This window comes from Strix uralensis, chromosome 13 (assembly GCF_047716275.1).
Source record: "Strix uralensis isolate ZFMK-TIS-50842 chromosome 13, bStrUra1, whole genome shotgun sequence".
In the NCBI taxonomy this organism is placed as follows: domain Eukaryota; kingdom Metazoa; phylum Chordata; class Aves; order Strigiformes; family Strigidae; genus Strix; species Strix uralensis.
Window position 1 is genome coordinate 20,123,016 of NC_133984.1, and position 27,989 is coordinate 20,151,004.

At 44.3% G+C, this 27,989-nt stretch overlaps 1 protein-coding gene across 3 annotated transcripts in view; it reads left to right on the forward strand.

Annotated features, from left to right (window-relative positions):
• Nucleotides 1–634: 634 nt before the first annotated feature.
• NRK (Nik related kinase) overlaps nucleotides 635–27,989 on the forward strand; it is a 106,039-nt gene continuing 78,684 nt past the window's right edge. For 2 of the 3 annotated variants that reach the window (XM_074882232.1, XM_074882233.1), the window contains exons 1-2: nucleotides 635–768; nucleotides 5,424–5,489. In XM_074882232.1, coding sequence (XP_074738333.1) covers nucleotides 712–768; nucleotides 5,424–5,489 — 123 coding nt within the window. In that variant the 5' untranslated portion in view covers nucleotides 635–711. Of the gene's footprint in view, nucleotides 769–5,423; nucleotides 5,490–9,165; nucleotides 9,185–27,989 lie in introns of those variants that run through there. The other variant, XM_074882234.1, reaches the window with a different exon arrangement.

Below are 27,989 nucleotides of genomic sequence, written 5' to 3' on the forward strand. Positions count from 1 at the left end.
TGCCGGGGGGAGGGTGATGCTGCCCGGCCCTGCCCCCCCCCCCCCCCCCGGGGGGGACTTGCTGCTGCCGGTTGCCCCACGACGCGTGTGGGGCCGCGGGCCGGGCTCCCCCCGTGGCCGCGCTGGCCCCGAGCTCGGCGCTGTCGGGCTCGTCCCCTCGGGGGAAGGGGCCGGAGCCGTCCGCCCGTTCCTCTCCTCCACCTCCCGAACCTCGCGGGGGGCGTTGCGGGGCCCTGCGGGATGGGGCGATTTCCTTCGGCGCGGGGGGCCGGCAGAGCGCCCACCCCCCGCCCCGCCTGGCCCCGGGGCACCTCCCGGCGCGGGTTCGGGCACCGGCCTGACCCCCCCCCCCCCCCACTGCCTGCCCCAGCTTGGGGCGGTGTGTGCAGGCTTTTGGGAACACCCCCCCACACCCCTCCCCCGGCGTGGGGGCAGCGCGGCAGGTGGCCCCGACCCCCGCCGGCACGCGGCGCGGCACGGCACGTCACTTCCTCGCAAACTTTTTTTTCCCGAGGAACCGTTCTCGGCCAAAGTTGCCGGCGGCGGCCGCCCGGGCCGGGGCTGGCTCCGCGCTTCCCGGGGCGGGGGGCGGTGGGGCATGCCCGCCTCCCTGCGCTGGCCGGGGCACGGCCGGGCCGCCGCGGGCCGCCCGCGGGACCGTTAGCTGGGGGCGGCGGGGGCGCGGCACGGCGCGGCTCGGTCCGGAGCGCCATGGCCCGGGACTGCGCCGCCCGCAGCCTGGACGGCATCGACCTGGCGGCGCTGCGGGTAAGGAGGGGCGGGGGGGGCTGTCCCGCCGCCGCGGGCGTCCTGCGGGCGCTGGAGCCGCCTGGGCCGGGGGCTGCCCGCGCCTCGCCGCTGCAGCCCCGCCGCGGGGTCGCGCATCGCTTCACCCGATTTTTAATAATTTTTTTTTTTTTTTTTTCCCCTTATCTGGGGGATAGGCGTGGGGAGAAGCGCTGGCGCTGCAGGGTGCCTTGGCGGTGCCCGCGGGACACGCGTGGCTGAGGAGAGCGGGCGATGCCGTGCGCGGCGGCGCGGGGACCCGCGCAGGGGTGGGCAGTCGGGCGGCGGGGCCCGCGGAGCCCTCGGACCCGCACCCCGGGGCTCCGCCGCCCGCCCGGGGCTCGCCCTGCCCGGGGAGGGGTCGAGGGGCCGCGGCCCCCTCGCTGGCGGGACCGTCCCGCGGGAGCGCTGCGCCGCGGGGCGCGTTCCCCTCCCGGGGTAATTACTGCTACTGACGTTCCTAAGGGTGATGCGAAGCTGTGGGGAGAAAGCAAACGAGAACTGATTTTCTGGAAGAAAACGTGCGTGGGGCTTTGACTTTTGTGGGTTTTTTTGTTGAGGTTTAGGCTGCCTCTTTTTTTTTTTTTCCCCAAAGCTAAAAAAGTCAGCATTCACCTACTTTGCTATGAATTTTTATCATTATGCTCTCGTGCTTTTAGGTTTTTTAACAGAAGCCAAACTTTGGCCACATTAAAAGCCACACTGTCAGTGTTTCATGTCCACAAACACTTAGCAGGGTTGTGTATGATGCCCCTTAGTTCCACTTCGCTTTTTTACATAGCAGCTGGCCACCTATCAACCCAGGCCAGCCAAGGCAGTTTTTTTCTGGAGCACTCTCCACAGAAGAGGGGAGAGTTCAATTGTGGCAAAAAGCAGTCAGCCCCAGACAGAAAAACCAAAGAAAGCAACTTTCTAAAAAATACCAGGGGAAAAAAAAAAAAAAAAAGAGGGCTGGGAGAAGCCTTTGCAATAATCACATGTCAAGGAGGGTGTTCCGGACCAGAGGCAGAAAGAAGAAAGACAGCAGAGACAGTAAATTTGTGAAGATGGCCCAAGGCCCCTGGCTAGGCAAGCAGAAGTTTAACCTGGCTCTGCTCAGGGGAGTAAGACAAAATAGTGGAAGTTCTTCTTTAGAGCTTTAGCAGGTGAATCTTATCTCCTTAGAGAAATAAGAAACCAGTGTAAGTTTGTAAAAGAGTAGTGCTGCAAACCGGGCAGCAGGCTTTGTGTCAGAACCGTCCAGCGTGGAAACCTCCCAGAGGCTGTAAGCGCTGCACGTTTCAGCCTTGACAGGGCAAGGGACAGATGTGTCCTTCCAGAGGAAACCTCTTCAGACGTCAGCAGCCTTAGGTAGGGGTTCGTGCTTAGCGGGAAGTGGGAGGCGGGTGAGGCTGGGCTGTAGATGTAAAGGCAGGTGCTTTCCCTTTGCCTTGTCCTGGTGTTCCCGGGGCCAAGGGGAGCTGCCTGGTGCTGTGCTCCCGCCAGCCGCGCTGCAGCCCCCTCCCAGTGGGGAGGCACAGCTGGGACTGGGGTCGTTTTCAAAGTGCACGGGCTGGCCTTGCTCCGCTCCAAATGGGTGCTTGCCAGGGCTTTCTCCTTTCCCTGGAAAGAGCGGGTTTCTGGAAAGGCTGTAGTTTCCAAATGTTGCCAGCGCATCTTATTGGGGTGCTTCTGCCCTGGGTCCATCAGGGCAGTCGGACGGTTAAAAGGCCTCTGATCTCTGCATTAGGCACCGAGGCGCAGAGGCCCCGTAGAAGAACTTGAGCTTCCGACACGCGCATCTTGTTTAGGTGCAGAGGTTTGGAACAGTGCGTTTCGGTCGGGCTCTTGCTGCGTGCGTTGTATTTCATTCTGCCTTGCAGAGGAGATGGATGTGGCCTGGGTGCCTCTGGGTCAGCAGTCTTGCTCTTGCCTTTTGAGTACTCTGCAGATGACTTGCAGGAAAGCAAGAAGGCCACCATATGGTACAGTGCATTACAGTAATTAACCTTAAAGTGATGAATGTTCAGGCCAGGATTTTGGCATTTGTCAAAGTGAACCTAGCAATTTGGCAGGTGCTGGCTGGTGAAGGGTTAGATGGACCATGGGGCTTAAATGGTAGCAGAGAGGAAGCACTACATCAAAGATGATACCTAACGCCGAGATAATTAAGAAGTTGGCCCACTGTGAAGAATGCCAGTGAACGATGCAGAGCTGATATCCAAGCAAACAAGGGCAATCCAAGGACCAAAGTCAGAGCCCAGATTAATATCCTTTATGACTCTTAACAAGGCTCAGTTCACTACAGTGTCCTGATTAAAAGAAGAGTCATGGCCAAGTATTTTGGCTGCACTCAGAGCTGCGGAGGCTTGAGACTTTAATGCTCAATTGGCTAGCAAGGACAGGGTAGGATTAAAGTTAATGCTAACATTTATTTAGAGAATTGTTTGGGTTTTTCCTAGAGTGTCTGAAACTTTTAGAAGCAAGCTATTAGGATGCTAAATCAGAATGAAATTGCTTGGAGGGAGAGAAGCTGATTTTGAGGCTCATTAAATTATTATGCTTGCATAATAAATAATCTTGGAGCAGAATGAGGACAGAGCGTGCATTTAAGTGAGAGGGGCAGTTGCAAACTCCGAGTTGAAAATGCAGTTCCTCAAGGTTTCTGCTATGAACACCTCAATTCAGCAGTGCTACGTGTGGAAATGGGGTGCTACTCGTGCTTCCCGCGGAGGAGGACAGTAGATATTGTGCATGGAGGCACAGCTTGTCTGGAAGAGTTCCTCAGAGAGCTGCCACGTGTTTTACTGCACAGACCACGTGCAACCCCCAGCGCGGCTCTGTAGGAAGGTCGCACGTGAAGCAGAGGTTTGTACCACCCACCTGTTGCTTTAGCAGCAGCAGTGGATTATTGCTGACTTTAGCTCTGCTAATGCAAAGCATATGGCTCGTTCATATCCAAGACTAGTGAAAAGAAAAAACGAAGAAATGAGAAGGAATCAAAGCACTTTACAAAGATCCCAGTGTTGCAAGCATTCTTATGCCTGTGTGTAGCTCCATACACGAGTGGTCCTATTGAGTTCCTTTTGTGTGAGGGCTTTTGGAATTGGGGTTTAAGTCTGGAAGGCCATGCCTTGCTACCTGGTCTTAAAAACAAGAGACAGAAATGACACAGACTGACTCGTGCATGGGTCAAAAGGAAGTGATTTGGTCTGGTTTATGCATTATTAGGTTTTTTTAAAATTAAAAGTCTTGTGAGATTGATAATCCAGGAAGTATAAGATTAGAACTCATTTAACTTAAAAGCAAAAACAAATGAACTGATTAGTACTTTCAGTTGTGGAAGTCTCTGCTGTGTTGCTCTAACAGTGAAAGCTATTGCTGTTCATCATGATAGTTGTGCCAATAAAGGCAGAATCTTCTCAGAAAAAAGCCTCTATGTTTCCACTGGGATTTTGCTGAGGTAAACATTTCCATATCAGATATGAAGAAAGCTTTATTTATATTAAAAAAATAACATATAAGTGAGGCAGAGAAGTAGCTTGATACCTTAAAAAAGGATGTTTTTGCAACCAGAGTCATAGAAGAAATTGCACGTCTGAGATAATGTTTTTCTGTATCGCATCCTTCAGCAGTACCAGTAGGCATCAACTGACATGACAGATTGCTGAAACAGATGTGGTAAAACTGACACATGGAGTTAATAATATTTTATATAAATATCTCAGTGATATCATCCCAAGAAATGAGTGGACTGATAAATGGCTCAGCCAGAAACCAAGAAACTGGTCTCTTGAGTTCTTAATGTTTTTATATAAATCTCTCAAGTGAGTTTTAACTGAAGCAACAGATTTCTTAATGTGCTCAGTCATGCAGGAGCGAACATTTACTTGCCCATGCCTTGCAACAAGATGGTCTTCCTATATCTGAAAGGCTGCAACATCTCATTATTGGAGAAGAACATTTGCTGCAGTGGTTGGTTTTAGAGCAACTGGTTCATGTGGTATGGTACAGTGATCGCCTGACACCTGAATCTGTCTTGTAAATCAACAGCAATCTAGTTTGGGTTCAAAGCCAAGAGTTCAAGACATCTGTCAAATTCACCTCGTTCTGTTTGCAAAACAGGACACTGGGCGTTCTCAGCCCACCTGTAGTGTTAAGATCACCTGGGATGATGCATTTCCCTTTCATTAGGTAATTGGGCTTAGTTGCTTTATGTAGTATTTTTTCAATTCTGTTATTTAGGTTCTTTGTTGCATTGCTAGTGCTAAGCGTTTCATAGCAGAAGACAGCAGCCTCCAGGCTAGCTCAGTGTTTTAAGGCTTAGGAAGCCTGGAGTTTATTCCTTATTCTGCTGCTAAGCTGAATGGTTGAATTCTTGTCTTCTTCACGCATTCCATCTATTTACTGTATCTGCTGTACTGCCATGCTACAAATCTTCGCCAGGTTGTTTTGTGTATAGAGTTTTGAAAAACTTGACTGAAACCTTTAATATTAAGGTATTTCTTACACTGTTATTTGGCTGATTCCCTTTTAGTGTGTAATACAGATCATTAGAGATGTGCCACAGATGTTTTCATTTTGATTGTCTACAGTTACGTTCCATTATGAAGTGGTTGCTTTGCTGCAAATCATGTTATTTCTTCTGCTTTTTGCAGGACCCTGCAGGAATATTTGAACTGGTGCAGGTTGTTGGAAATGGGACATATGGACAAGTCTATAAGGTTTGGGTGCCTCTTTAATTTATGATGCTGGTTTTGATAAAACTGTTTTTCCTAAAGCAGAAGTGAGCTCCATTTAAGAAGATGGACAGTATTGTTCCAGTAATAGACTGTTTTATCTTGCTGTCTTTTCTGCATGGTGGAAAATGATGTCACCTATGAAACTCTGTGCCTCTTTCCTTCTGTCTTGTTTTCATGTCTCTTTGCTGCTACAAGTCAGATAAGTGTGTTGGCTTTTGTACTGACTTCCTTCTGCCCTGTATTTTCTGTCCTTTGGTTATTTTCTCTTTTCAAAAATTATTTAATAAGTGGATGGCACAAATTAACATCAGTGATGTCTAAATTTGGCCTGGATTGAGTGGAGACCTCGGCAGAGACTAAAAAAGCAGTACTCTTCAAGACAGAGGTGTCAATTAACCATGCTTTGCAGGCAGGCTATGAAGTTTTAGATTTCCATTATTACCTTTGTCACTGTGATATTAAAGCAGAACTCCCAGTCAGTACACGACAGTGATTAAACATTGTCTACCCTAACGTGCTATGTACACTATGCACACCTTTATGTAGTTATAAGAACTAGCCTAGAAAAGTGTTCTTTCAGTGTGAAGCCTTTCCTAAGAATGATCTGAGAAGAGAAAATAGACGTGACAAAACAGGGAATGGCATCTGTGTTGTTCCCACTTGGATAAAGAAGACGGAGGAAGGAAAAGGCCGTGCTGCTGAACCTTGGAGGTGCATCGGAAGAGTAACGGCACTGGAGGAAGCTCTCTGGTCTTGCTTCTCCCTCAGATCCCACTGCTGACAGGCTCCTGTGTGACGAAGGCGCACAGGAGTGTTGATCCGCTATTGCAGGAAGAATGCAGAAGGGGCCCCAATGTAGAAATGCAGAACTGTTCATCTTTCTCCGATTCCAGTGCATTGAATGAATGTCATGTTTCGTTGTCTATCCTCTGGTGGCAGATCTGCTGTGATCACCTTTCAGTTTCCCTTTGACATTACAGATACTTTTTCAAAGATTCTGAAAAATCTTCTACAGAAGCAGTTCTGGGGAGTTTTTGCTTTCCCATACTACTTTTTTTTAAATTTATTTTTATGTCAGAAGCAGGGTCTTTCTCATATAACTCTTGCCGTGATTAAGTCTCTGTTGTTTCTGAGATTGTCATTCAGATACTGAGGTCAGTACTACTAAATTAAAAATAGAGGCTCAGCAGTTCACATGGACAGATTAGAAGCCAGGAGACGTTCAAGAGTGCTGTTTTCAGTGTAATCACAGAGTTTTCTACCTGTAAAAAGATCCTAAAGCTCCCAAATGGCCTCTGAAATAGTTGCCTTTCTTTTCGTGCCTGGATTTATTTTATATTGGGAGAGAAAAAATTTCAATCTAGTTGTCTTCTAAGGATGTTGAGAGTGATCAGCTGCTTAATCATGGCAGAAGCAAGAAGAAGCAACATAGTTTGTTTCTCTGCTGCAAAAGAAAATGTTCTGAGCTATCGTGTGGTTCACTAGAACGTTAGTTACCAAAATGTGTAAGAAATATTGACAATGACAATTAAAAATTGTACCCAAGGGCTGCTCTCCTCTGAGCATGCAAGAGACCAGGGTCTGCCAGCCCTGGATAATGGGTGATTTGAATCTCGGCTCATTCTGCACTTGGACTATCTGCAACATCTAAACACGGCACTGAGAGACAAGGTCTTGCAAGGCTGAGGTCGCTGAGGGGAAGCTTTGTGCATATGCATCACGCGATGGAGAGCTGATGGACTGTGTGCAACCCTGGCTCTGTGCAAGCACACCCATAACAAAGGCTTTATTCATATAAATACATGTGATCACTGAATGTAGGGTGCTTTGCTGAGGCTTGCTTAGGGGATGGAGCTGCGATTTGGGGGAGGATGTTGGTGAGCCGGGCAGCTGAAGAAGACAGATGATGAGGTGGACAGATACAAAGTGTGGGCTCCAAACTGCAGGCAGTCAGCTTGGTCCCCGTTGTGAACTGTTTTCACACAGTCCGAAGCTCCAGTGCATTTGGAAATACCTTTTCAGAAGATGCTGAGCATCAGCTGAGCGTACTCGGGTGGTATCTCCTGGGTGCTGGCCTTGCAACCAGAGCAAATGTCAGTGTTCTCAGAAGGAAGGCAGCTGCAATGGAGCAACTGCTTCTGAAGTGACAATAAAAAGTTAGGCTATGGTATTCGCTTTTCTTTTTCACTGCTGTATGTCCTTTGATCTATACAATGCTAGGACCGATGGAGTGAATTAGGGAATGCTGGAATAATTTTGCAGTTTGTCTGGTATAGGCTTGTGATCATAAATATTTAAGTTGTAAAGTAATCTCAGTTATCCACATAACGTACTCGTGTCATTAGAGCACGTTTTTATTCTCCAGAGGTGTTGGAATCTTCTGTACATTCGGAAGCTACACATTGCAGTTTGCACATAATCAAAGCAAAGCTTATTTCAGGCTAAATAAACTATGTCCAAGATTACTAAATTGTTTGGTTGGCTGTGGAGATGATTCATAAGGCTATATGTTTTAATATATGCAGCTCCATTAAAAATGAAAATAAAATTTGGAGGATTCATCATTAGATTTGGAAAACAATGTTTAACAGATTTATTGAAGGAGAGTATTGTTCATACTGAATTATTCCAGACCAGTTCCAGTTCAGTGTCTTTTTAAATTAAATGGAAGAGGTATAAATTGTACCCATGATAATGCTAGAGCTGTCTAGAAATGTTATAAAGTTGGGATTCGCATATAATAACTGACTAAAAGCTAGCAGATTGTTTGACAACCTATGAAGTAGTAGGATGTAAATATGCCAGTACTGGCAACTTCAGCCTTTTGGAAAGTATGAATTAGATATTAAAAAATCAGATGGTACCCAGAAGTCATGAGACAGTCTTCATTATCTCTTGAAATGACAGATGAGCTTTTCAGTTAATTGCTGGCTTCCGGGAGCTGAAATCTGAAGAACAATACTATGTAAGAGGTGATTCTGAATAACATCATGGAAGGTGATAGCAGAGAGTCTCCTCTGAAGTGCATTTGCTGGTGGTTGGAGAAGTATGAGTCTTTCATGCCTTTGTCTCCTGAACTTTGGAGTGTGAAAGTCAGGCTGTGTCCAGTCTCTGCACCATCTCCATTGAATGCATATGGAAAGAGAAGTTTCTGAATTTCCCATGCACTGCTTTTTGCAAGGGCTGTCCATCTTCCTGGGAACCCTCAAGGGCAGGGACCACAAAGACTCTGTGAGGGACATGGGGTTGCTCTCCAAAGTATGAGGGCCAGCATTTTGGGTGTTTTTTAGAGCTGCAGATCAGTAAGGACCTTCAGACAGGGCAGAGCAATGTTTTGCATCGCATAACTGTTGGTGTCATCTGGGAGGAAGTGAGATTGCTGAAGGTGTCACCCGCAAGTTCTTGGGTTTTGCTTCCTCCATGGGCTGCAGCCACGATTGCTTGGAACCCTGTCTCGCAGGCTGCCTGGGGAAGCTTGAGTTGCGTGTTGTTTGGGATGGCAGTAAAACTGCAGAAATCTAGGAGATCTATAAACACAATCTTTTTTCATTGGCTAGTGGTCGCTACATTATTGTGACATGGTGTACAGTTAAAGGTGGTACCTTTGAAAGCATTGTGAAGCTGACATCTGTGGCTATGTGCTCTGCTCTTAGTGTGCTTGAGGCTGTATCTTGCAGGTATGGCTGCCGAGACCTGACAGTGTTGTGATTTGAATAATTCTTTGCCTATTCCCATTGCCTCCAGAAGTTTAATTATGGGGATGCCTTGTTTTCCTTCCATGGTTGGACTCTATTGCTATGAAGAGCTGGATAGTGATCGTGTATCACCCTTGATGTAGAACGGTTGTATCTTGGTCTGAGCTTGTGCATTTAGTAATAACTAAACTGCAAGGGGGGGGTGAGTGTGAAATATTTTTTTTGCAAAGACTTCAGCTGTTAGTTTCGTATTCTTTGATGAGTGGCATGTCTTCAGTAGGAGTCTGCTAATGCATTTTCTATCTTTTAATTTTCAGTGTGGGGTCATTTTTCTAGTGCGTGGATGGGGAAAGGGAGACATGGGGCAACTGAAGTGGGTGCCAGTTTTGAAGTGTTTGGGTTAGACAGTTGCTCTTGAGCTCTGGAGGAAACTGTGGGACTCTGACTTCATAACTGCTTTGATTTTTAGTTATCAAGATAAAGAGGAATTGCTCCTGATCCTACTCATTCAGCTGTGCTCTGAGAGTCCTCATCCTTCCAAAAAAATTTTCGTGGGCCAGATGAGGTCATCAGCAGTATCTGTGCAATCTGCTTGTTTTCTGATGTCATGAGGCACCCGACTGGGGCTTTTGAATGCCTTTGTCTTAGTGATGTGGATTAGGCCTCTCCTGGGGTCAGCATTTTTGAGTGGCCCAGGGAATGAGAGGTCAGTGTCTTTGGTGAGTTCCAGGGACTGATGTTTTTGGAGTATGGTCTTGCAGGATGATGCTAAACTGTTACAGATCTGCAGCTGCTGTGTGTGCAAAGCGGTTGTATCTTTAATGGAGTCTGAGGGCACAGGGAACTTGAGAGAGGTACTCTGGTTTGGGACTGTGAAAATCAAAAGGGAAGCAGTGGCTTCCCAGTAATACAACTGATGAAGATGAAGCAATGCTGTTGCTGAGGCTTAGCAGAGGGTGGAAGCGACCCTGCCTTCCTGTAGTGGCTCTGCACAGCTAGTATTTTTATTTCTATGTAGTCACATAAGACTCTGGATACAAAAAAGAAGAAGGTCTGAGTAAGGAAGTGTTTTGGGATGGGGGTTTTTTGTTGTTTGTTGTTTTTTTAATACAGCTGTTTCATAGCATTGAATCATGCTTCAGTTGTTGACGTGAGTTATGAGTTACTTTACCTACTTTACTGTTGATGTACAGTGGCAGGAGTGTAGTGAAGCATAAATATGACTTCAGTTTATCTTAATTTGAAAGTTTGCTAAGTTCCTCATAATTTATTTCATTGAATAACTGGCTGAAGTAAGTGAGACTAAGTTGGGAAGGGTGGGGGCAAACAACATGGTTTTTTTGAGACTTGTTACTGGGTGGAAAGAATCGCACAACCGTGCTAGTTTAAGAAGTGTTAAAGTCTGTGGACTACATTGAAAACCTTAATTGATGGTAACACCTCAGGCAGTTACTGGAAGGTTAAATGCAAGAAACATTACAGTTATGGTCAGTGCAATACGGAAAGTGAATATGTATAAGCTGAAAACTTCAAAACTGTCCCTTCTAGGGGTGGGTCATAAGTAGCCACCTTCTGAAGAATGTGTCTCGGGGCTGAAATGCAATTTCAGAGTCTCCAAACTGCTGCAGACAGAGACGTTAAAAATGTCATGTTGTATTGGGGTGTTTTGTTATCATTTGTGGTCAGTTACAGTTTTCAAGCCAACCATAACCTTCAAGGCACTGAGATTTTGATGAGTCAAGTAGGGAAATCAGTTGTTCTATATAGAAATGACAAAATGCTACTTTCTGTTTCACTGGCAGTTGGTAGAAGTGCTTGTTTGTCTATTAATTTTCTTCATTTGGGTTTTTAGTAGCATAGCTGATTATCTTGTCCACATGAAAAACTAGTTAATTATTGTAGGCAGCAGTGTATAAAGAAGTATTGCTGCAGCATATGAGATGGAGTCAACCACTTGTGTAGATTCTTGGTTCAGTAGTGCAAACAAATAATGGAGATTGTTTGCTAATCATGGCAACAGGGATCTCTTTCAGGAATAAGTCTGAGCTTAGTATGTGCTACTGCCATTGTAATAAGATCAGAAATGCTGTGAAAGCTTAGTGTATATGGCTGTAATATCATTAACACACTAGAGGGGCATGGTTTGGTCTTTCAGTATTTAAATTCTTCATGCTTCTGATTTTTTAGTAACACCTGTGAAGTCCACATACTACTAGGTGTGTTTCTTCCTCTTCTTTCAGTTGCCTGCAGCTCCTAAACACACTTTTGTACATGTCGTCATGCTTTCCTTAAAGCTTCCACACCACCACGTTGGTCCTTTTCCTTCTTCATCAGAAAGAATGTGGAGTTGGCAGTGCATCCTTGCAGCAACGAGAGCAAACCATGCCTTGGGCTACGTCAGCAAGAGTGTAGCAAACAAATCAGGGAATGTGATTACTTCCCCTGCTCTTACTAGGTCACACCTGTAATACCATGTCCCATCCAGTTCCAGAGAGACATTGGGAAACTAGAGAGGGTCCAACAGAGGGCCACCGAAACATTTAGAGGGTTGAAGAACTTTAAGCATGAAGGAAGAAGGGCTGAAGGAATTGGATTTTTTTCAACCTAGGGAAGAGAAGGCTGAAGGAAACCTAGCCACAGTCTTCAGGTGCTTCAGTGATGGTAAGAAAAAAATTCTTTACCATGAGAACAAGTCAACATTTTAATAGGTTTCCCAGGATGGTGGTGGGGTCACCCTTGCTGGAAATATCCAAGGCTGTTTGACATTGTTTTGGGTAACCTAACTGAAGGTCCTGGTTTCAACAGAAGGTGGGACCATGTGTTCTCAGAGGTCTTTTCCAATCTTGATTTGAGTACAGGACATGTGAATCTCAGTGGACAGAACATACCTACTGTCAATCCAGCCTACTAGACTGTGAATGACTGACTTGGAGAATACAAAAAAAAAGGAGGGGAAATGACGTATTTGAAACATATGTGTGAAATAGGTAGTGTATCATGTGTACTTGGTTGTCAGAGCCAGGAGCGTGTTTTTCCATAGTGTGTGCGCTTATTTGCATGGCAATGCCAAACTATATTCAGCGCTGGAATTTAAAATAATGGATCATACATGCAAAATTAATTAGCAAATTGTGAAGTCCTGGTTCTAGTTAGTGAATATTTCAGAGGAATTCAATTAAGATTCTTAAGTGTAGGACTAGTTTATCAAAAATAGAAGAGTGAGGATGTGAAAAAACCTCTCATCTGTGGAGTGCTTCTATACAATAAAGGCTCTTTCAGCAGAGCTATGTACAGTAATTAGATGTGCCATATCAGCCATTAGAGAATAGTAAAATCCTTCCAAATAATTTGTTGGCAGGCCTGCCACTTCCAGCTCCTCCGTATTTTGGACCTAAATGTCCATATGGGAGAGTGCAGTGCATTTTCATCCTAAACTGGTGGCATTTTGAGCTCACGTTGCATAACACTTAAGATGTTGGCACTGGGACATGCTATTTTGAAGGTAAGAGAACATGCTAAAAATGCACTGGTGATAATATGAGCACAGTAGGAAATAGTTCAAGCTCTTAATTCCCCACTCAAGCACTTTGCTACACTTTAAGCACATCACTAGTGACATTGATTTCAATACTTATGACTGCTCAACAGCATCCAGAATCATGCTTATTTGAAGATATGCATCAGAGTGACCAGTGCTTTGCATGCCTGACTTTTACAATACCTGACCTACTCAGAGGTATTGCATTGTATGTTATCTCTTCTTCAAAATAAATCAGTGAGGTCAGGGGAAATTGTCTATTTGCAGTCCAAAAAACCTCCCAGACATGTAATGAGCTATTGGAGTTAATGAAGGAATAATAGGATGTTACTTAATTTTAAACAGCAGAAAATTTAGCATGTTGTTTATAGATGTTTGAGGTGACTGCCACTGCAGGTTAGCTTTAGTAACTGTACCTTTTTCTGAATGAATCGCAGAAGTTTAGTGCCTTGCAAGCGCACATTCCCTTATATCCATGCCTCTGATTCTTTCTTATAGCTACATGTGAATGGTGCTTTCCAGGTCTGCTTTAATGACCTGAAGGATGCAGGTACATTTGTTGAAAGTCCCTCTTTGGTACCTCTGGGCTACAGCTAATAGAGCCTAATAAAAGGAACATATCAGTTGGTTTCCTAAAAATATTGATAGCCTGCTTGTCTTTTTTCTTTTTTTTTTATATTGTTATTTGTACTTCATGGACTTATCCAACATTTGGTGCTTTAAACTTGACAATGTGATGAATTGGTCTGTTGTGGAGAGCATGCTGCTCTTCTGTCCTCTTCCATTGTCTGCAGAGACAAGACATCACCATTGTCTTCACCAGCAGTAAATATTCTTATAGTTTCATGCCCAGTCTTCAGGTATTTTTTCATAAGAATGTGTTAGAATTTGTTTATTGCCTGAGGAACCCATATTTTTGTATAAGGATCATCCGTAATAGTGCTTTATAGTTTGCTCTTCGAGTATTCACAAGTTCATTATGTTGAGTCAAATAGTTAAGTCCTGCAGGATGAGATCTTGGGAACCAAATATATGGTTTAGAAATCTAAATTGAGATTCTGTTCTGAAGGAGGCTTTTTACCTATGTGTTGAGTGGGGTCTCCGGTAATCCTGTAGCAGTAGTGCTTTGTTGCAGGTGTCATTGGAAAATCCAGCATCAGAAATAGTCCACAAAGAGGCAAATTCTCCTGCTGAAGTCTGTAATGGATTGATCTTTTTCACGGGTTGGACATAATGCAGCATTTCCAGCGTGCATGGACCGGTGATTGTGCACAGTGGGACTGTTGCAAAGCTGTTCACTTTAGCTCCTGTTTCACTTCAGCAACCTGAGCTCTAAAATCTCCTGCTAGGGTGTCTGCTGCATTGGCACTGTGACCATGAGCTTGGGCCTGGTTGAGCTCTGTCCTACTTTTGACTTCCCCACCCTCACTTTTTTCTGTCTTCCCCAGTACCCGATCAGTCTCTCTGGTGGGTTTTTCTCCTCTAAGTAGCATAGGTGTTGGTTTGCTTGAACTGCAGAATGCATCTACAGTTCATTCTGCCCTCAGTTAAATATTTTCACTACAGAGGTGAGCTTGTGTTAACTCCTAGTCAGTCTGACTTGTGTGAGAGCAGGCACATGGTGAAATAACACTGCAAGAAGCAATTGTATTAGCAGCTGCTCAGTTGTAGCTGTGGAGATGCAACTTTTGCCCTGTGAAGGCCATCTGGGAGCAGTTAAAGGCACTACCATGCTTGTGCAAGAAAGGTTTCCAATGTGCTCGGTACTTGAGCTTAGGGCAGTGCTTGGGATAGGGCTGGAGCTAACTTGTGGCAGTAGCGAAACCCGTTGTTGTGTTGGTCCTTGTGCTTGCTGCTGGGAAGAGCTGCTCCAGAGAGCACGTCTCGTGATGTCTCCCAGCGCCGCGTGGATTCACGCCGGGCTCTGTGGCAATGCTGCCCTCCGTTCCTCGGGGGCATCGCCGCTCCCGTGCTCGGGAGGAAGGCAGCGTTTGGCCCAGCCGTCATCTTCCTGCTGGCTTTAAAGCCAAGCATGACTGGGTTTGGAGGGAGCACAGCTATTGAGACTGCTGCTGTCCATCCAAGCACCCGCAAAATCTGGTGCGACAACTGATGATCCTGCCCTTCCAAGGCATTTGTGGGGAAATGGAGTCTAAAAGCCAGTTTTTATTGTCAGCTGGGGTCAAACAGCTTGCTCAGTCAGTAGACGCAGATGCAGGTCAGCCCCTTGTCCTATCATAATGAAATTTCCAGTAAGTAATTTTAAATTGTAATGTCCAATTTCAATTGTAAAATCCATAAATGTGATAAAATTGCACTTCTCCTGTCTGGTATTCAGCTGTTCTTAGGCTGCTGGCCAGTGGTAATTTTCTTGGCCTGAGCAGATCTGTGAATACAGATCTTGGGAATAAAACTAAAGAAAAAACTATTTTTCAGCTCTTTGTAGTATGCTTTTTTTTCTATTTTTAAAGCCCTTGTGTGTTATAAGCCTGCCCTTGTAACCTACTGACTTTGTGGGATTCCTGAAAGATTTTTAAGGTTTGCTTTAGAAGTGCATTTTCAAAGGTCGTTTCTTCCCCATCCCCTTCTTTCTCCTCATGAAAACAGGAAATTTTAGTGACTTCCGAGATCTTAGGGACTGAACAATCCAGAAGACATACTTTGTAGCAAACTGTGGCCTTTTCAGTGCCCTGCACAAGTAATGTTATTAGCTAATATGTAATGGCTAGCATGTGGTCTGTGGCAGTGCTTTTAGGTGCTCCCATCATATAAGAAATACACTTTTTCATAAAGGTAAGAGAGGGGTTGATGCGGGCAGCTGTAGTTCAGAGCTAGCTTTTCTTCTTGCCTCTGCCTCTCATCATTGCTTGAAAACACATGAATTTGCTGGAAATGGAGCTCTCCTTGTGACTGTAGCTATTAAATTGGAGGCAGTCCTTGTTTTTGTAAAGCATCTTGAGATTCTGGTTAAGAGGAATTAGTGCACTTAGGGAGGTGATTTGTGGGAATTGGTTAGCAGACACTTACTAAACAACCTCCTGTTTGAAAACAGTTCCACTTGATTCTAATATGTTGAGTTCAACAGAAACGTTAGTGGGAAGATTTTAAGAAATGAGTTGGCTTTGCTTTTCAAACTTTGTTTCAGAAACATCAAACCATTGCATTTCATTTGCTTTGTTTGAACATATGTTTTAATTTAATTTAAACATGTGTTTTAATATTTCAAATATTATCTTTAGTACTGCATACTCAGAAAGAAAAGGTACTATCATACTGAAATAATTTGGCATTACCAAAATAAACCAAAATTAATGTGAATTCTTCTGACTTTCCATTCTGTGAGGAGTGTTTACAACTGAAAGGGAGACCAGTTGGCAAAATACTGACATTTTGTTGAGGTTTACTGAATACTGGAATTGACTAAATTCCATTTTCTGACTCTACGATTGTACAACTGCTACATCTGATATCAGCATTTTTGATCCATTTTTTTCTTGTATTTCTGTTGTTAAAAGTGGAAACGTGTTGAGGAAAAGGGCATAAGAGAAATGTGTGGTGGCCTGAAAATATTTATTTTACTGAACTTGAGGAATTTTCTATCTTTCTTGTTTATTATGCTAAATTTTTAGCATGGATTTTTCCTAGTATTTAAAAATAACAAAAGAGTAACCAATTTACTGATTATTTCTGCTGTGGTAGATTTGTCTACTCTTGTTTTACTCTTGGCTTTAAACCTATGAACAATTATACTAAAATATGCAAGAAAACTGACATAAAATAAATACACATATGGCTTAGATAATGGACTCAAATGTATTATTTACACAGATTGTCCATGATGATGTCATCTTATATGGAAAGAACTAGGAAAAAATGTTTTTGCTTTAATATTTGCTTTTTGCAGTCTAACATGAAATATTTATTGTAACAGGCTTCTTGCAAACATTCTGCCCCCAGAAGCCAAATTATATCAGCAGATACCCAATTGTCTTTTATTAATATCAGAGGGTAGAGTTAGGTATTGTGGACCAGCATATCCCTGCTGCTCTGAAAAATCAAATTGCTGTGGTGAAGTCTTCCAGTTTTTCATCAGTGGGAACTGGTCCTGTGTGTGCATTTTGACCTGCGGAGAGGACAGGCAGTACCAGGGCATGATTTGGGTGCACCAGACCATTCCTCCTGTGGGATTCCTTTCTGATGAAGGGTGATTTGTTTCCAGAGACATTAGAATATGTTTTGTCATCTCTTCCGGTGGAAGACTGCCAAATTTCACGGGCAGACACATTAGCACTTGAGGCGTAGGATGTGCCCAGTGAACCCAGCAGTTGAGAGGCCCGGGACAGCTTGGACATGGCAGAGGTGGTACGTGCCAGTAAATGTGGTACACTCAGGATACATTGGGCTTTTTGTGCATGTGCAGATCAGCCTAAGTAGGTCTGACGTTTCCCAAATTTGTTGAGCTCCCGGCTCACATGCTATTGAATAGGTGTGCATGTGCATAGGGCATAGCAGATTGCTGGATGCCCAAGTGGGACAGCTTGCTTGGCAGAAAAAGAGGTTGCATCTGGAGAAGCTATGTCTATTGTAGTCTGCTCTCCATAAATATGCCTGAAAATGGAGAAAGGATGAGGCATAAAGAGATGTTCCAACTTTCCTTTCTTTTGAACACTTGAAAGATTTCGGTCAGAACTGTTTTGAATAGAGGAAGTTGCAAAACAAAGGCTGGAAACTCAGGTCTCCGATCCCACAGGCTGGAGAATAAAGGTTAGAGAGGCTTTAGGATTCACCCTTTCCTATGTTCCTCTCTTCCTGTCTTTGCATCGTGTTAGTTTCTAGGTACCCACCTGGTGGAAGACTTTGCATGGCCTGTATCCCTGGCTTTCATGTTGGAGTTACGAGTATTTTCATGTTGGCACAGGAATCTGCATGTACAGACATGCATGAGTGATCAGGTTTCTGTGTGTGTTTGCAAAGCACCTAGTGCATTCATGAGGCTATGCAAATAGTCACAACAAATTCCTGGTTAGGTTCTGTAATGTCATTTGGCTTCTTGCTTCTGCCAAATTCACAGTTCTCTGACCAGGAACGAAAGAAAATGGCCTTATCAGCCCTGGGTGATGCTTGGAGCCTCTGTGGCACTTGTCCTATCCGTCACGCAGATGGGTTTTGAATGTCGTAATGAGTAGGTTAAAGACAACTTGGCTTGCTGAGCTTTCGTGGTTGCTGTGTCCTGCATTGTTTACATTACAGAGTTCTGGCAGACCTCTCCATTTTGATGCTATTAATATTAGAGTAATTCTTTATATTACAGAGATGACTTTCTAGTACGACTTTGACAGGCTTGACTGTGGGGCTCCAGGCACCTCCGCTGCCCTTGCAACAGAGGCAGCGCTGAGCCTTCCCATGGGAACTGGACCAGGGCTGGACGGGGATTGTAGGTGCCAGTGGAGTTTGGGATGGAGATGACACTGTGCTATATAAACTGTGATTATTAATGGGGAGCCTGACTGATTGAATCCTGTTGTGTGTAAACACTGCCTGAACTTCCAGAGGGGTTGTTCCTTCAGATTACGGGACCATGTGCCAACAGTGGGTTTTCCTTCCTTTCTGGCTTCCTTTATTGCCAAGCAAGTAGCATGAATGCCATTATACAGTGCCCTGTTATCAAAGCTGTTCACTGTTGGTAGTGATTGCGTGATATCAAAAGTCCCCAGAGATTGCATGATGCCTTTTCATTCCCAGGGGTCTCCTTATAAAACTGGGAATGTGATCAGAATGAGAAACAGGGAAGCTGCAGCTTCTGCATTTTTTTCCCACCTCGGGGCAGGCTGCTGACTGTGTGTTTCTCTAGGTGTGTTTCCAGGAGTTGGTTTTGATCTGATAAGCCACGTCTGGCTTGTGTCCCGGCTGCTGAGGAGGACATCCATGTTTGTGCATCAGCTCTGGCTGAAGGAACCTTTATTAGCAAGCAGTGTTTGAAATGCATGAGAGGATGCGGAGGGCTTTACATCTTAGTTTTTTTTATGTCCCTCCTTTGCCGCAGTATTGTGTTTGCCATATCCGTGTTAGCCGTCAGTGTAGCTGTTCATTTCTGCGGCTGCGCTCCTGAGGTTTAGCATTTCCAACCTGTGTGCTCAGGACAGGGTTGCATGGATGCTGCTGTCGTTATGTAACGGGGCGTGTGCCTGGAGCTGGGGATGGAGCAGAGCAACAGCTCTCTTGAGGTTTGGCAGAAAATAGATTCTTACATTATTATTCTTGACTTTTTTTTTTTTTCCCTTGGCAAAAACAAAAGGAAGCTTTAGCAGGTAGAAGGTTGTAGCCTCGCCACAGAAACATGTTCTTGCATATGACTGCTGCAAGGGCAAAACCACTAGCTGGACCCACCCCTGACTGTGGCCAACATTTGCTGTCCTAGCTAGTGATAAAACCCCTGTTCTCATTGGATCATGAAACACATGAATATTAAGCTTAACACCAGTCAGCTTTTTAAGTCAGTGTTAAGTGCTGACTTTCCTAAAACAATTTTTTTTAAAAAGAAGAAAACGCTGGTAACAGAAATAAATGGGAATTTCCAAAGAGCTCAGTGTTATCTCCCTCCTCTTCTGTTAAATCCACTGTGAAACTGCATGGACAGATGGAGTTATGCAAAAGATGAGCGCTTGGAAAATGATGTCCAGTGTGGCTGGATCAAAGAAAAGGAAACAACGAACAAAACTGATACAGGCCAGTGAGCGTGTCCACAGTTAACAAAACTGAGCTTTCTCATTAAACTGGCTCAAACCATGTGTGCAAACCAGGCCTTTAAAAATAATTATTTGGAACCTTGTTTTTTCCAGTCCTTTGCACATGATGTCATTTGTCTTACATATTCAAAGTGGATATAAAATGCTAACAGTGGCATGCTTTATGCTTACCTCTCACTCGTTTGATTACAGAGTAAATGGCAAATACGAATCAGTGCAGGGGAACCAATCCCTAAAGGTGACTCAGTGACTAATTTCAGAACCCCTTCTTGTTTACTTATTTGGTTTTCTGTAACCATTCTACTATTGAATATAGTTATTTTTCTTGTGCAAACGTGTCAAAAATACTTATTTTCTGTAAGTCTCAGTGGTGCAAACATGAAAATACTTTTGCAGCGCTAACAGGCTAGAGGAAAGTAGCCTACAAGCACTGATGAGAGATGGGTTTACATATCAAAGTAAATTCTGAAGTTGTTTAAATTTCCTGGGTTTTGACGAAAAACTAGGTAGTAAAACTAACAAAATGCAGTTGCTTGCAAATTTGTCCTTTCTTATTGTGTCCTCCTCTGTCCACCTCTGACCTCAGCAGTCCCAATTCCTTTGTTGAGTCCTTTAGGATCTCTGCTAGCACATACACCCATGCCCCCCCCCCCCCCCCTCCCACTTCTGTACCCCCCCCCCCCCCCCCCCCGATCTGACACTGCAGCAGCTGCTGCCTGTGGCTACCTGCTGCCCTTCGGGCAAGAAGCAGCCCGCGCTGTGGCTGGCTGCAGGCTGCTGCATGTGCCCTGGCTGGCCCGCTGGCCGACAGCCTCGGGTAGGAAACCACAGAGCCCGCTCTGGAGCCCTCCCCTCTGCAGGAAGGGAGTTAGTCTCCATCTCTGATTTTCACAGAAAACACGGGAATTGAATCATCTTGGAGACTTCTATCTGTCTGTCAGGTTTGGTTGAAATGGGCTGACAGGTTAAAACATGGTTGGATGCAAGGGAAGCACAATCACGTACGCCTTGTTTTCTTAAGAAACCTGGCTAAGCTTCTGTCTTTGATAGTACAGGAAAGCTTGCAATTCCCTGTAATCCCACGTCCCTCCCTGAACCTAAAGGTTCATAAACTAGAAGACAATACAAAGCACTTGGGAGGTAGGTTTTCTGGTATGGTGTTTTCATATACTCTTTAATTTTATTTTTTTTTTTGAGGTGCTTTTGTTGTAGGTAGAGACCTAGTTATTTAAATTTCTCTTATTTAAATATGTGCATTGGCCATGCTGTAGAGTTTTAGCTGACCCTGCGAAATTTTTCTCTGGCGCGTGTTACCCTATTTATCCTCAGGAGCAATGAGCTGTTGGTGGTGTATTTTGGCATCTGGATGTGGATGATGGAATATACAAAGAAGCTGCAAAAGGAAGTCATTTTGAAACTTATGGATGGTTAAACTTTTAGAGTAAACTTTAAAGTGAATACAGTAAGATGATGTTAAAGCAGAGGTACTAGTTTTTAAAGCTTATATTATATGTGTAAACCAGACTTCAGATACTTGCTACTACACATTTCTCCAGAAAGCTACTGGCATTAGCTGGATGCCTTGTGGAATGTTTAGGTTTTTTTGCTGTTTTGTTTTGTTTTTTCTTTCTTGACAGCTGCTTTGTGATGTGATGCAGCTGGTTGGGCAGGCTATTGCCATTAAAAGGTAAGGGAAGCGGATAGGGTTCAGAGCCTGGAAAATGAGAACTGGGTTTGAGCCTGAATCACGAGAAGGTTTCTGGTGCAGCGTCATTGACACCTGAGATTTCATGGGCTGGCTCAGTGGATTTCAGGCTCATAGTTTTGTTTATATATCTGTTTGTGTGCATGTTTCTGCACTTAGTACCTTAGTTCCTGCCTAGTACCTTGGCCCCCATTGTATTTGGTGGTGTACAGGTTTACAGAGATGCCGTTGCTGTGATGTACCAACTGACAGATCGTGAATGAGAGGAATCCACTCAAATCTATATGCCTGTGAATGTAAATGTATCTGTAATCAATCAGAATAGCAAGGGCTCTCTGTTTTCATCTGTCCCTCATCTGCAGCTTTATGAAGAGACTAATTTCCAGTAGGCAGTGAACTTTGGGCAGTAGTAGTGCAGTTGGTTGTCGGACACTTTTACACAAGTGGACACACTGCAGTAATGGCATAGGTTAATTTCTTCCATCACAAACCTGTGATGGGATCAGTGTGAACACACCTTCTCTGACAGAGAAAGCACTGAATATACTCACTTTTTCAGTGAAAAACTTGGTGTAAAGTGGGAGTTGTTCCGTTTGAGAAATTTCACCTTTTATGGGGAAAAATCAGATTCAATAAATTTAACAGCAGAAGTTATTGTTGACATCAGTGGAGCCAGAGTTGCATGCAAGAACCCAAGCGTTAGGAGAGCCCATGCGTATCTGTTGGTGGGATGCCCTTCAGGGAGCCGCTGGGACATGTAGCCAGCAGCGTGTCAGGGGAGGGCATGGCGGTCCCCAGCTTGTGCTGGGGCTCTGCTTTAGTTTTACCCAAATGCATAGTTCACTATATAGTGCACTACTTCATCTTATGCTGTACAAAATGAACTTGGGTTGTTTAAATGGGCAAGGCGAAGGGATGAAAGTTTCAAAATCTGGTTACGCTGTTCAGTGGTTAATTGCAGGAAACTCTTGGTCCCTTTTGTGACCAATTCTTCCGATGTTTAGCTGCTGCTTTACTTCATACGTGCTGGTAATTATGCTAGTCTACATTGCTTAAGGCTCTGCGGTTCTTCAGCTGTAATGTGTTTAGCCATTTTCTTGAAATTATTCTGCAGGGGTATTTTTTTTTTTTCCTATCAGGAGTTCACTGTTCATTTCTCTCTCTCTGCCATGATTGACTTCAATCCCTACAAGTAATACAGAAAATTGGAAGATACAGCATTGAACAGTAACTGCTTGTAGCTGTTCAGGAACTATTACTGCACATCTGACCTACAGTTTGCTCGAGAGGAGAACCTTTGCCAGCCAGGCTTCTGCTGTACGGAGCTGATTAGATCAGTTTAGAAAAAAAAATAACACCAAGGCTCTTCTTGAATTTAGATTTTTTTCTTTAGGGAAGTAAACTTGGAAGCACTGCTCCTTCTTAATTTAATTAGAAAAGCAAGGTATACTTTACTTTTAAGAATAATTAGAAGGGTAGTCTGATTTCATTTTGGAGACCAACTTAATACTGAAAGCCTTTCCAGACGTTTAAGTAATTTTCCCTTGAGTTTTGTGGACCATCTGGCCAATAGGATTTTGGAAGGAAATAGGAATTGGCTGCTGCTGTGAGATCAGTGCCATGTAGTTCATTTCTTGCAGAGCTCATTCAGAAATCTGGAGACTGATGTCTTTTCTCACAGACTAATTGTGTCCATTAACTCTCTTTTTATTTTTGAAGAGGATGTGTCAAATAGAGCCAAATGAAAAGGGCTGAGAGTAGATGCTCTTTTTTTCCTCAGTTAAATGCTCTGTGAAGACTTTTGTATGTGTGTGAAGAATATGACCTTTCCCTAGGCAAACCTCAGATCTGCTGAACTCAACAGCAGTACTCAGTAGAGTTTCTGACTTCAAGATTCACCTCAGGTGAAGAGGCTTTAGGGAGGGTGTTTGCCATGAAGTACTGAAGGGGAAAGGCTTAGAGACCACAAGAGAAACCCATTTAATGCCAGTTTTTAGAATTGGGCTGTCCTGTGCGGTGCCATGTGTACTATCTCATATCTGCAGAGAGATGCATGCCTGCACGGTATTGCAATCTGTGTGAGAAAAACACCAGCAGAACTGTCATGAAGAAGTAAATCACCTTTAAGCTTGTTGTAGCTCTCATCATCTAGGCTGGAATTTTCAGTCTGAGCTGTGTACCCTGCCTGCCTTAAAGCCTTTTTAAAAAAACCCAGCAACACAGTTTTAACCCATGCAGAACCTTGTCCATGTCCTGCATTATATGCAAGAGAAAATTCAACTACGTTACACTTACTGTTCACAAGAATGCTCAAGGATTTTTAAAAATTCAGTGATATAATTGCTGAGATCTTCATGTGTGCACAGAGTTATGTTTATGTGGGATAGAAGGCTAATAAAGCCTTTCTTTATTAGCATATGCCTGGGAAGGCTGCATTGACTTTAAAAGTTAAAACATGACTCTCATGACATGAGGTTTATAATTGCTGTGTGCAGCCTGACCTTCAGAGCTTTGTAGTGATGATGAGCCAAAAAACCTTCCTTTGAGGGATTCCTGCTCCAAAAGTCCAGGCACCCATCAGCTGACCTCCTGCAGTCCAGCCCTGACTTCCTTTCAGCAGGATGGAGCTGGCGGGACACATTTAACTGCTTGTGACTTCATCCAGCAGAGATGTGCTGTGTATAGATTTTCTCTAGTGCCTTTCTGTAAACGGATGCACGTGAGTCAGACAGTGAAAATACACTGGGGTGAAGGGATTTGTACCTCTCCCTAGACCTAGCTTCTCGATGGCCCCTGGTCTGCAGAGTGAGAGTCTTCCAAAGGCTGAGGGATTTTTCCTAAACTGTTTATTTTTCTGGATGAATAGACTTTTGGCGTGGTAGACCTTTGTCATAAATCACTGCTGGGCTCCCCAGGTGCTGAGCGGGACTGGCTCTGTGCCCAGAGTGTTGCAACCCTCCTGCCTACAACAAGAGGAGCCACGGGGCTGCAAACCCCCCGCATCCCGGCCGCGCTGTGCTGGGCAGCCGAGGTCCCTGCTGCCGCTGACTGCCTGCAGACCACCAGCCCCGGCGGGCCCAAGGCAGAACACCCGTTGGGGGAAGAAAGCTGCCTGTGCCTGCGAAGCCTCCGAGCCCCTGGCAGGAGTAGCAAGCTGTGATGGGGTGTCTGAGCTTGGAAACCCAACAGCGTGTTTCAACAGACGTTGAGAGGCATGACAAATGCCAAAGCCCAGGATGAATGGCAAGGCTGGTGAAACTATTATTTGTGCAAATACTGAAATTTAGGCCTAAGGAAATCAGGTTTTATGTCCCAATAAATGGAGGGAAAGGGGATAACTGCACAGCCTGCTTTTCAGACTTCTCCTCCCATTCACTGTGCTGTTGAGTTGCTCTCTTGACCCACATATGGCCCCAAAACGTTGGTTTTCCTGCCCTGCTGTAGCAGCTCCCATTCAGGCCACTTGGCAAAGGGTGTGCTTTGCTTTGGGTACGTGTAGAGAGGCCCCTGAACTCCCATGGCTTCTCATAAGTCAAGCACTTGCATGGGTTTCCAAACAGAGGACAGCTTGAGCTTCAGAGTGTTTGTCTTCCCCTTAGACCCTCGTGAAGTATTTCCAGATACAAAACAGATCGGGCCAGATCCAGCTCTGTCAAAGTTGTTGAGAGTCTGATCCTTCACCAGTAGTAGCCACGCCTTCGGTAACCCTGTGTATCGCCAGCCAGTGCTGACCCCGAGCACGGTGGCAGTCTATGAGGTTAGCTCTGAGCTGCACGCTGCGCTGCCTGCTGCAGCTCTCGATTTCCCGCCGTTACCCACCAAGGGCCACCATGATTTTACTTGCCCCAGGAGGAATGCTCCTGCTCTTCTTTCTTGCACATTGTTCACGTTGCTCAGAAACTTCAAATGGCAGTAGGATATCTAAAGCACCGTGTCCGCAGGTTAGCTGAATAAAGGAGATGCCACAGGAATAGGTACTTTCCAGATTCCTCCAAATGAACATGGAGCTGCAGAAGATTACATGGGATGTTCTGCTGCAGACACCACCCATTTCAAATGATGACAAAACTCCTTTCTTCATACTACGACTAGCACGGTATTTTCAAAAGTGCTAAGTGCGTTGCTTCGTTGTGCTAATCACAACATGAATGACCTCTTTGGGAGCTGGTTTCAAAATCCCAAAAGATCAGTCTCTAGTCTTATACAAGTATGCAGTAGCCTTGAGTGGTTTGTGTTTTGCATAAGGATGGCAATCTGATCAACTGAACATACCGATATTGCAAAAATGTAGGTACTCAAATAGGCGTTTGCAAAAGGGCTTGAATTTGTTCCTTTGTTTCATTTTCTTTTCCCACTGGTCCGCAGTCAGACACAGACAAATATTAGGCAAAACAAACAATCTGTGTTTCCACTTGTACAATGGGAGGAAATAGGAACTGAAAGGATAAAAAAACCACCCAAACTGGTCAGAAAAACTGCTTCTGATGCCTCTTGGGTTTTACAGTTCGTGAGGGCTGTGGTACAGGCATTTGCAGTAGGATTGAAAAACTGTCCTTTTCCTCCAGAGATCAAGGTTGTTTGATCTGGTACCATTGAAGTGACCCCTATCTATCTCTCCCTTCTAGCCAGTGTGGACTTGGGTAGAATTTTAAGTGACTGATAGAAGTTATACATTCTAATCTCTTCCCTTGGCTAATGTGTTGCTATTTTAGTATAAGGGAAGTCGTCTGATACCACTGCCAACTTAGTTGTTTTCTATAGTGTTATGAGTTACAGTGATATTTTTGTTTGTTTGTTTAAGCATGTGACACAAATAGGGGTCCTGAGAGAACTTCCTGATTTTTTTTTTTCTAACATCTTACCCCTGAAATGTCTAAAACTTCATTTAAAAAAACTTTATAAAACTAATATTTTCACTTTGAGTGAAATGAAAATATTTGAGTCACCACTTAACCACTTCTGAGATGAGGGGGGAGAGAGAAGCGATGGGAGGGATAGAATGACCTGCTCTGTATAGAAATAGGGCGGTGGTGTTTGCTAGGAAAATAATATGGTTTTCCCTGAATATTCACGTCATTTTTGCTATGTGAATTTGCTAACCTTTACAAAATTATCCTTTTTCATTTGGAATGCAGTGTAACATTTTTATTTTTTGAATAATTTTTCATTTCTTTATAAATATATATATCTCTAATATTTCTTCATTAGTGTAACATGTTTTGTCTTAAAGTGCACTGAGTGTTATTAATTAACTTTTGTTCTTTATTTATCTACGTGCAGACATGTTAGAATTTACTGTTAATGTTTTACAACCCGAGTTCTGGGGCATGCTAAATAGTACTCAACTTCATAGTGTGGTCTATACTGAAAGTGATAAATCTTACTAACTTCTTGGAACATATCTAATCATAAAGTAGAGTGGGAATTAGCATATAGAAAAAAATAGACCTTGAAGAGCATGTCTTGATTATTTACGGTGTTTTAATATTTATGTCGTTCACCACTCTGACCAGCTGTGGACAAGGGTGATCATATTTTGTAGTGTTTAGGTGACACGCTTTGCCTTCCCTGGTAGGAAAACATCTGTGGTCAGTTCTGAAGGCAACGCTAAGTGTAAGTCAGTCCAGCAGTCCCATTACAACCTGAAGGACTGACTGGAGGTGTCTGAAGTTGGATAGTCTGAGAGCAGTGGAGGACCTTTATGTTGCTGAAGCAGTAATCTCCGGAGCTCGTTCTGAAGCTGCAGTCTGCTGTGTGCTCTTCCCCTCGATAGCACAGAGTTAATGGCAAAGCTATCCCGTTGCCCTTGGAAGAAGGTGTTTATGGAGGATAGGGAAGGGGAAATGCAGCATTTGGCTGTGCTGGCCAAGTGTTTTTGGGTGAGACCTAGGACTGTCTGGAAATTGGTGCCAGATGTGGGGGTGAAAGGGCAATGTGTTGCGTCCACATGGTCAGCACTTAGGCAGTGCAGCTGGGTTGTGGTTTTACGGAAGTCCCTGCATCCTGCACTGCTGGCATGAAAGCAGTCACTTAGGAGGGAAGGAGGGTGTGCTTCAGCTGGGAGATGGAGCTGAGGGCTGCCCTGGAGGTGGCCTGGAACAAGAGAGATTCCAAATCTCAGCATCTCCTGGTATCACAAAGAAGAGAAGAAATGCTCTAAGGGAATACAGTTCTTTAATTTACAGCCCCAAAATACAACAGACATCCAGAGACATTGTGACAGAAGTGATACCAAGACACTATCATGTCAATCAGAGTAGGCTTTCTGCAGCCTGAGTTGCATGATTAGAAGAATGAAGTTGTAATCAAAATCATAGCTGCATTCCCACCTGGCTGGTGTCCTGAATTCTTCATGAGGGGTTAAAAAAAAAAAAAGGCTTGCTGGAACTGGTAATTATCTGTACAAGGCTGATGTGTGTTGTGGTGGGTTGGGAGTTTTGGGTTTTTTGTATTTGGTTTTTTGTTGGGTTTTTTTTTTAAATATCAGAATTGATGTGGGAGACATGTCGTAGTTTACAATGAAATGGATCATTTCTGAAATCCAGTGCTAGCATTCAGTGCACAACTGACCCTGAGTTCTGCCTCAGACCATTAACTAACAAAAACAACCTATAAGCTTCCAAACGCTTAATAACTTCTTCCTTGGAATTTATTCCTGTCCCATTTCAAGTTTTGCATTACTGCTGTATTTTTAGCTGACGAGCTCCAACCACGACTACAGTGGGTTGCCTCACGTGGTACCAGTTGCTGGGACTAGTCTTCTTGATAGATGTCTCCTATAAACTGTCTTCTCAGGTG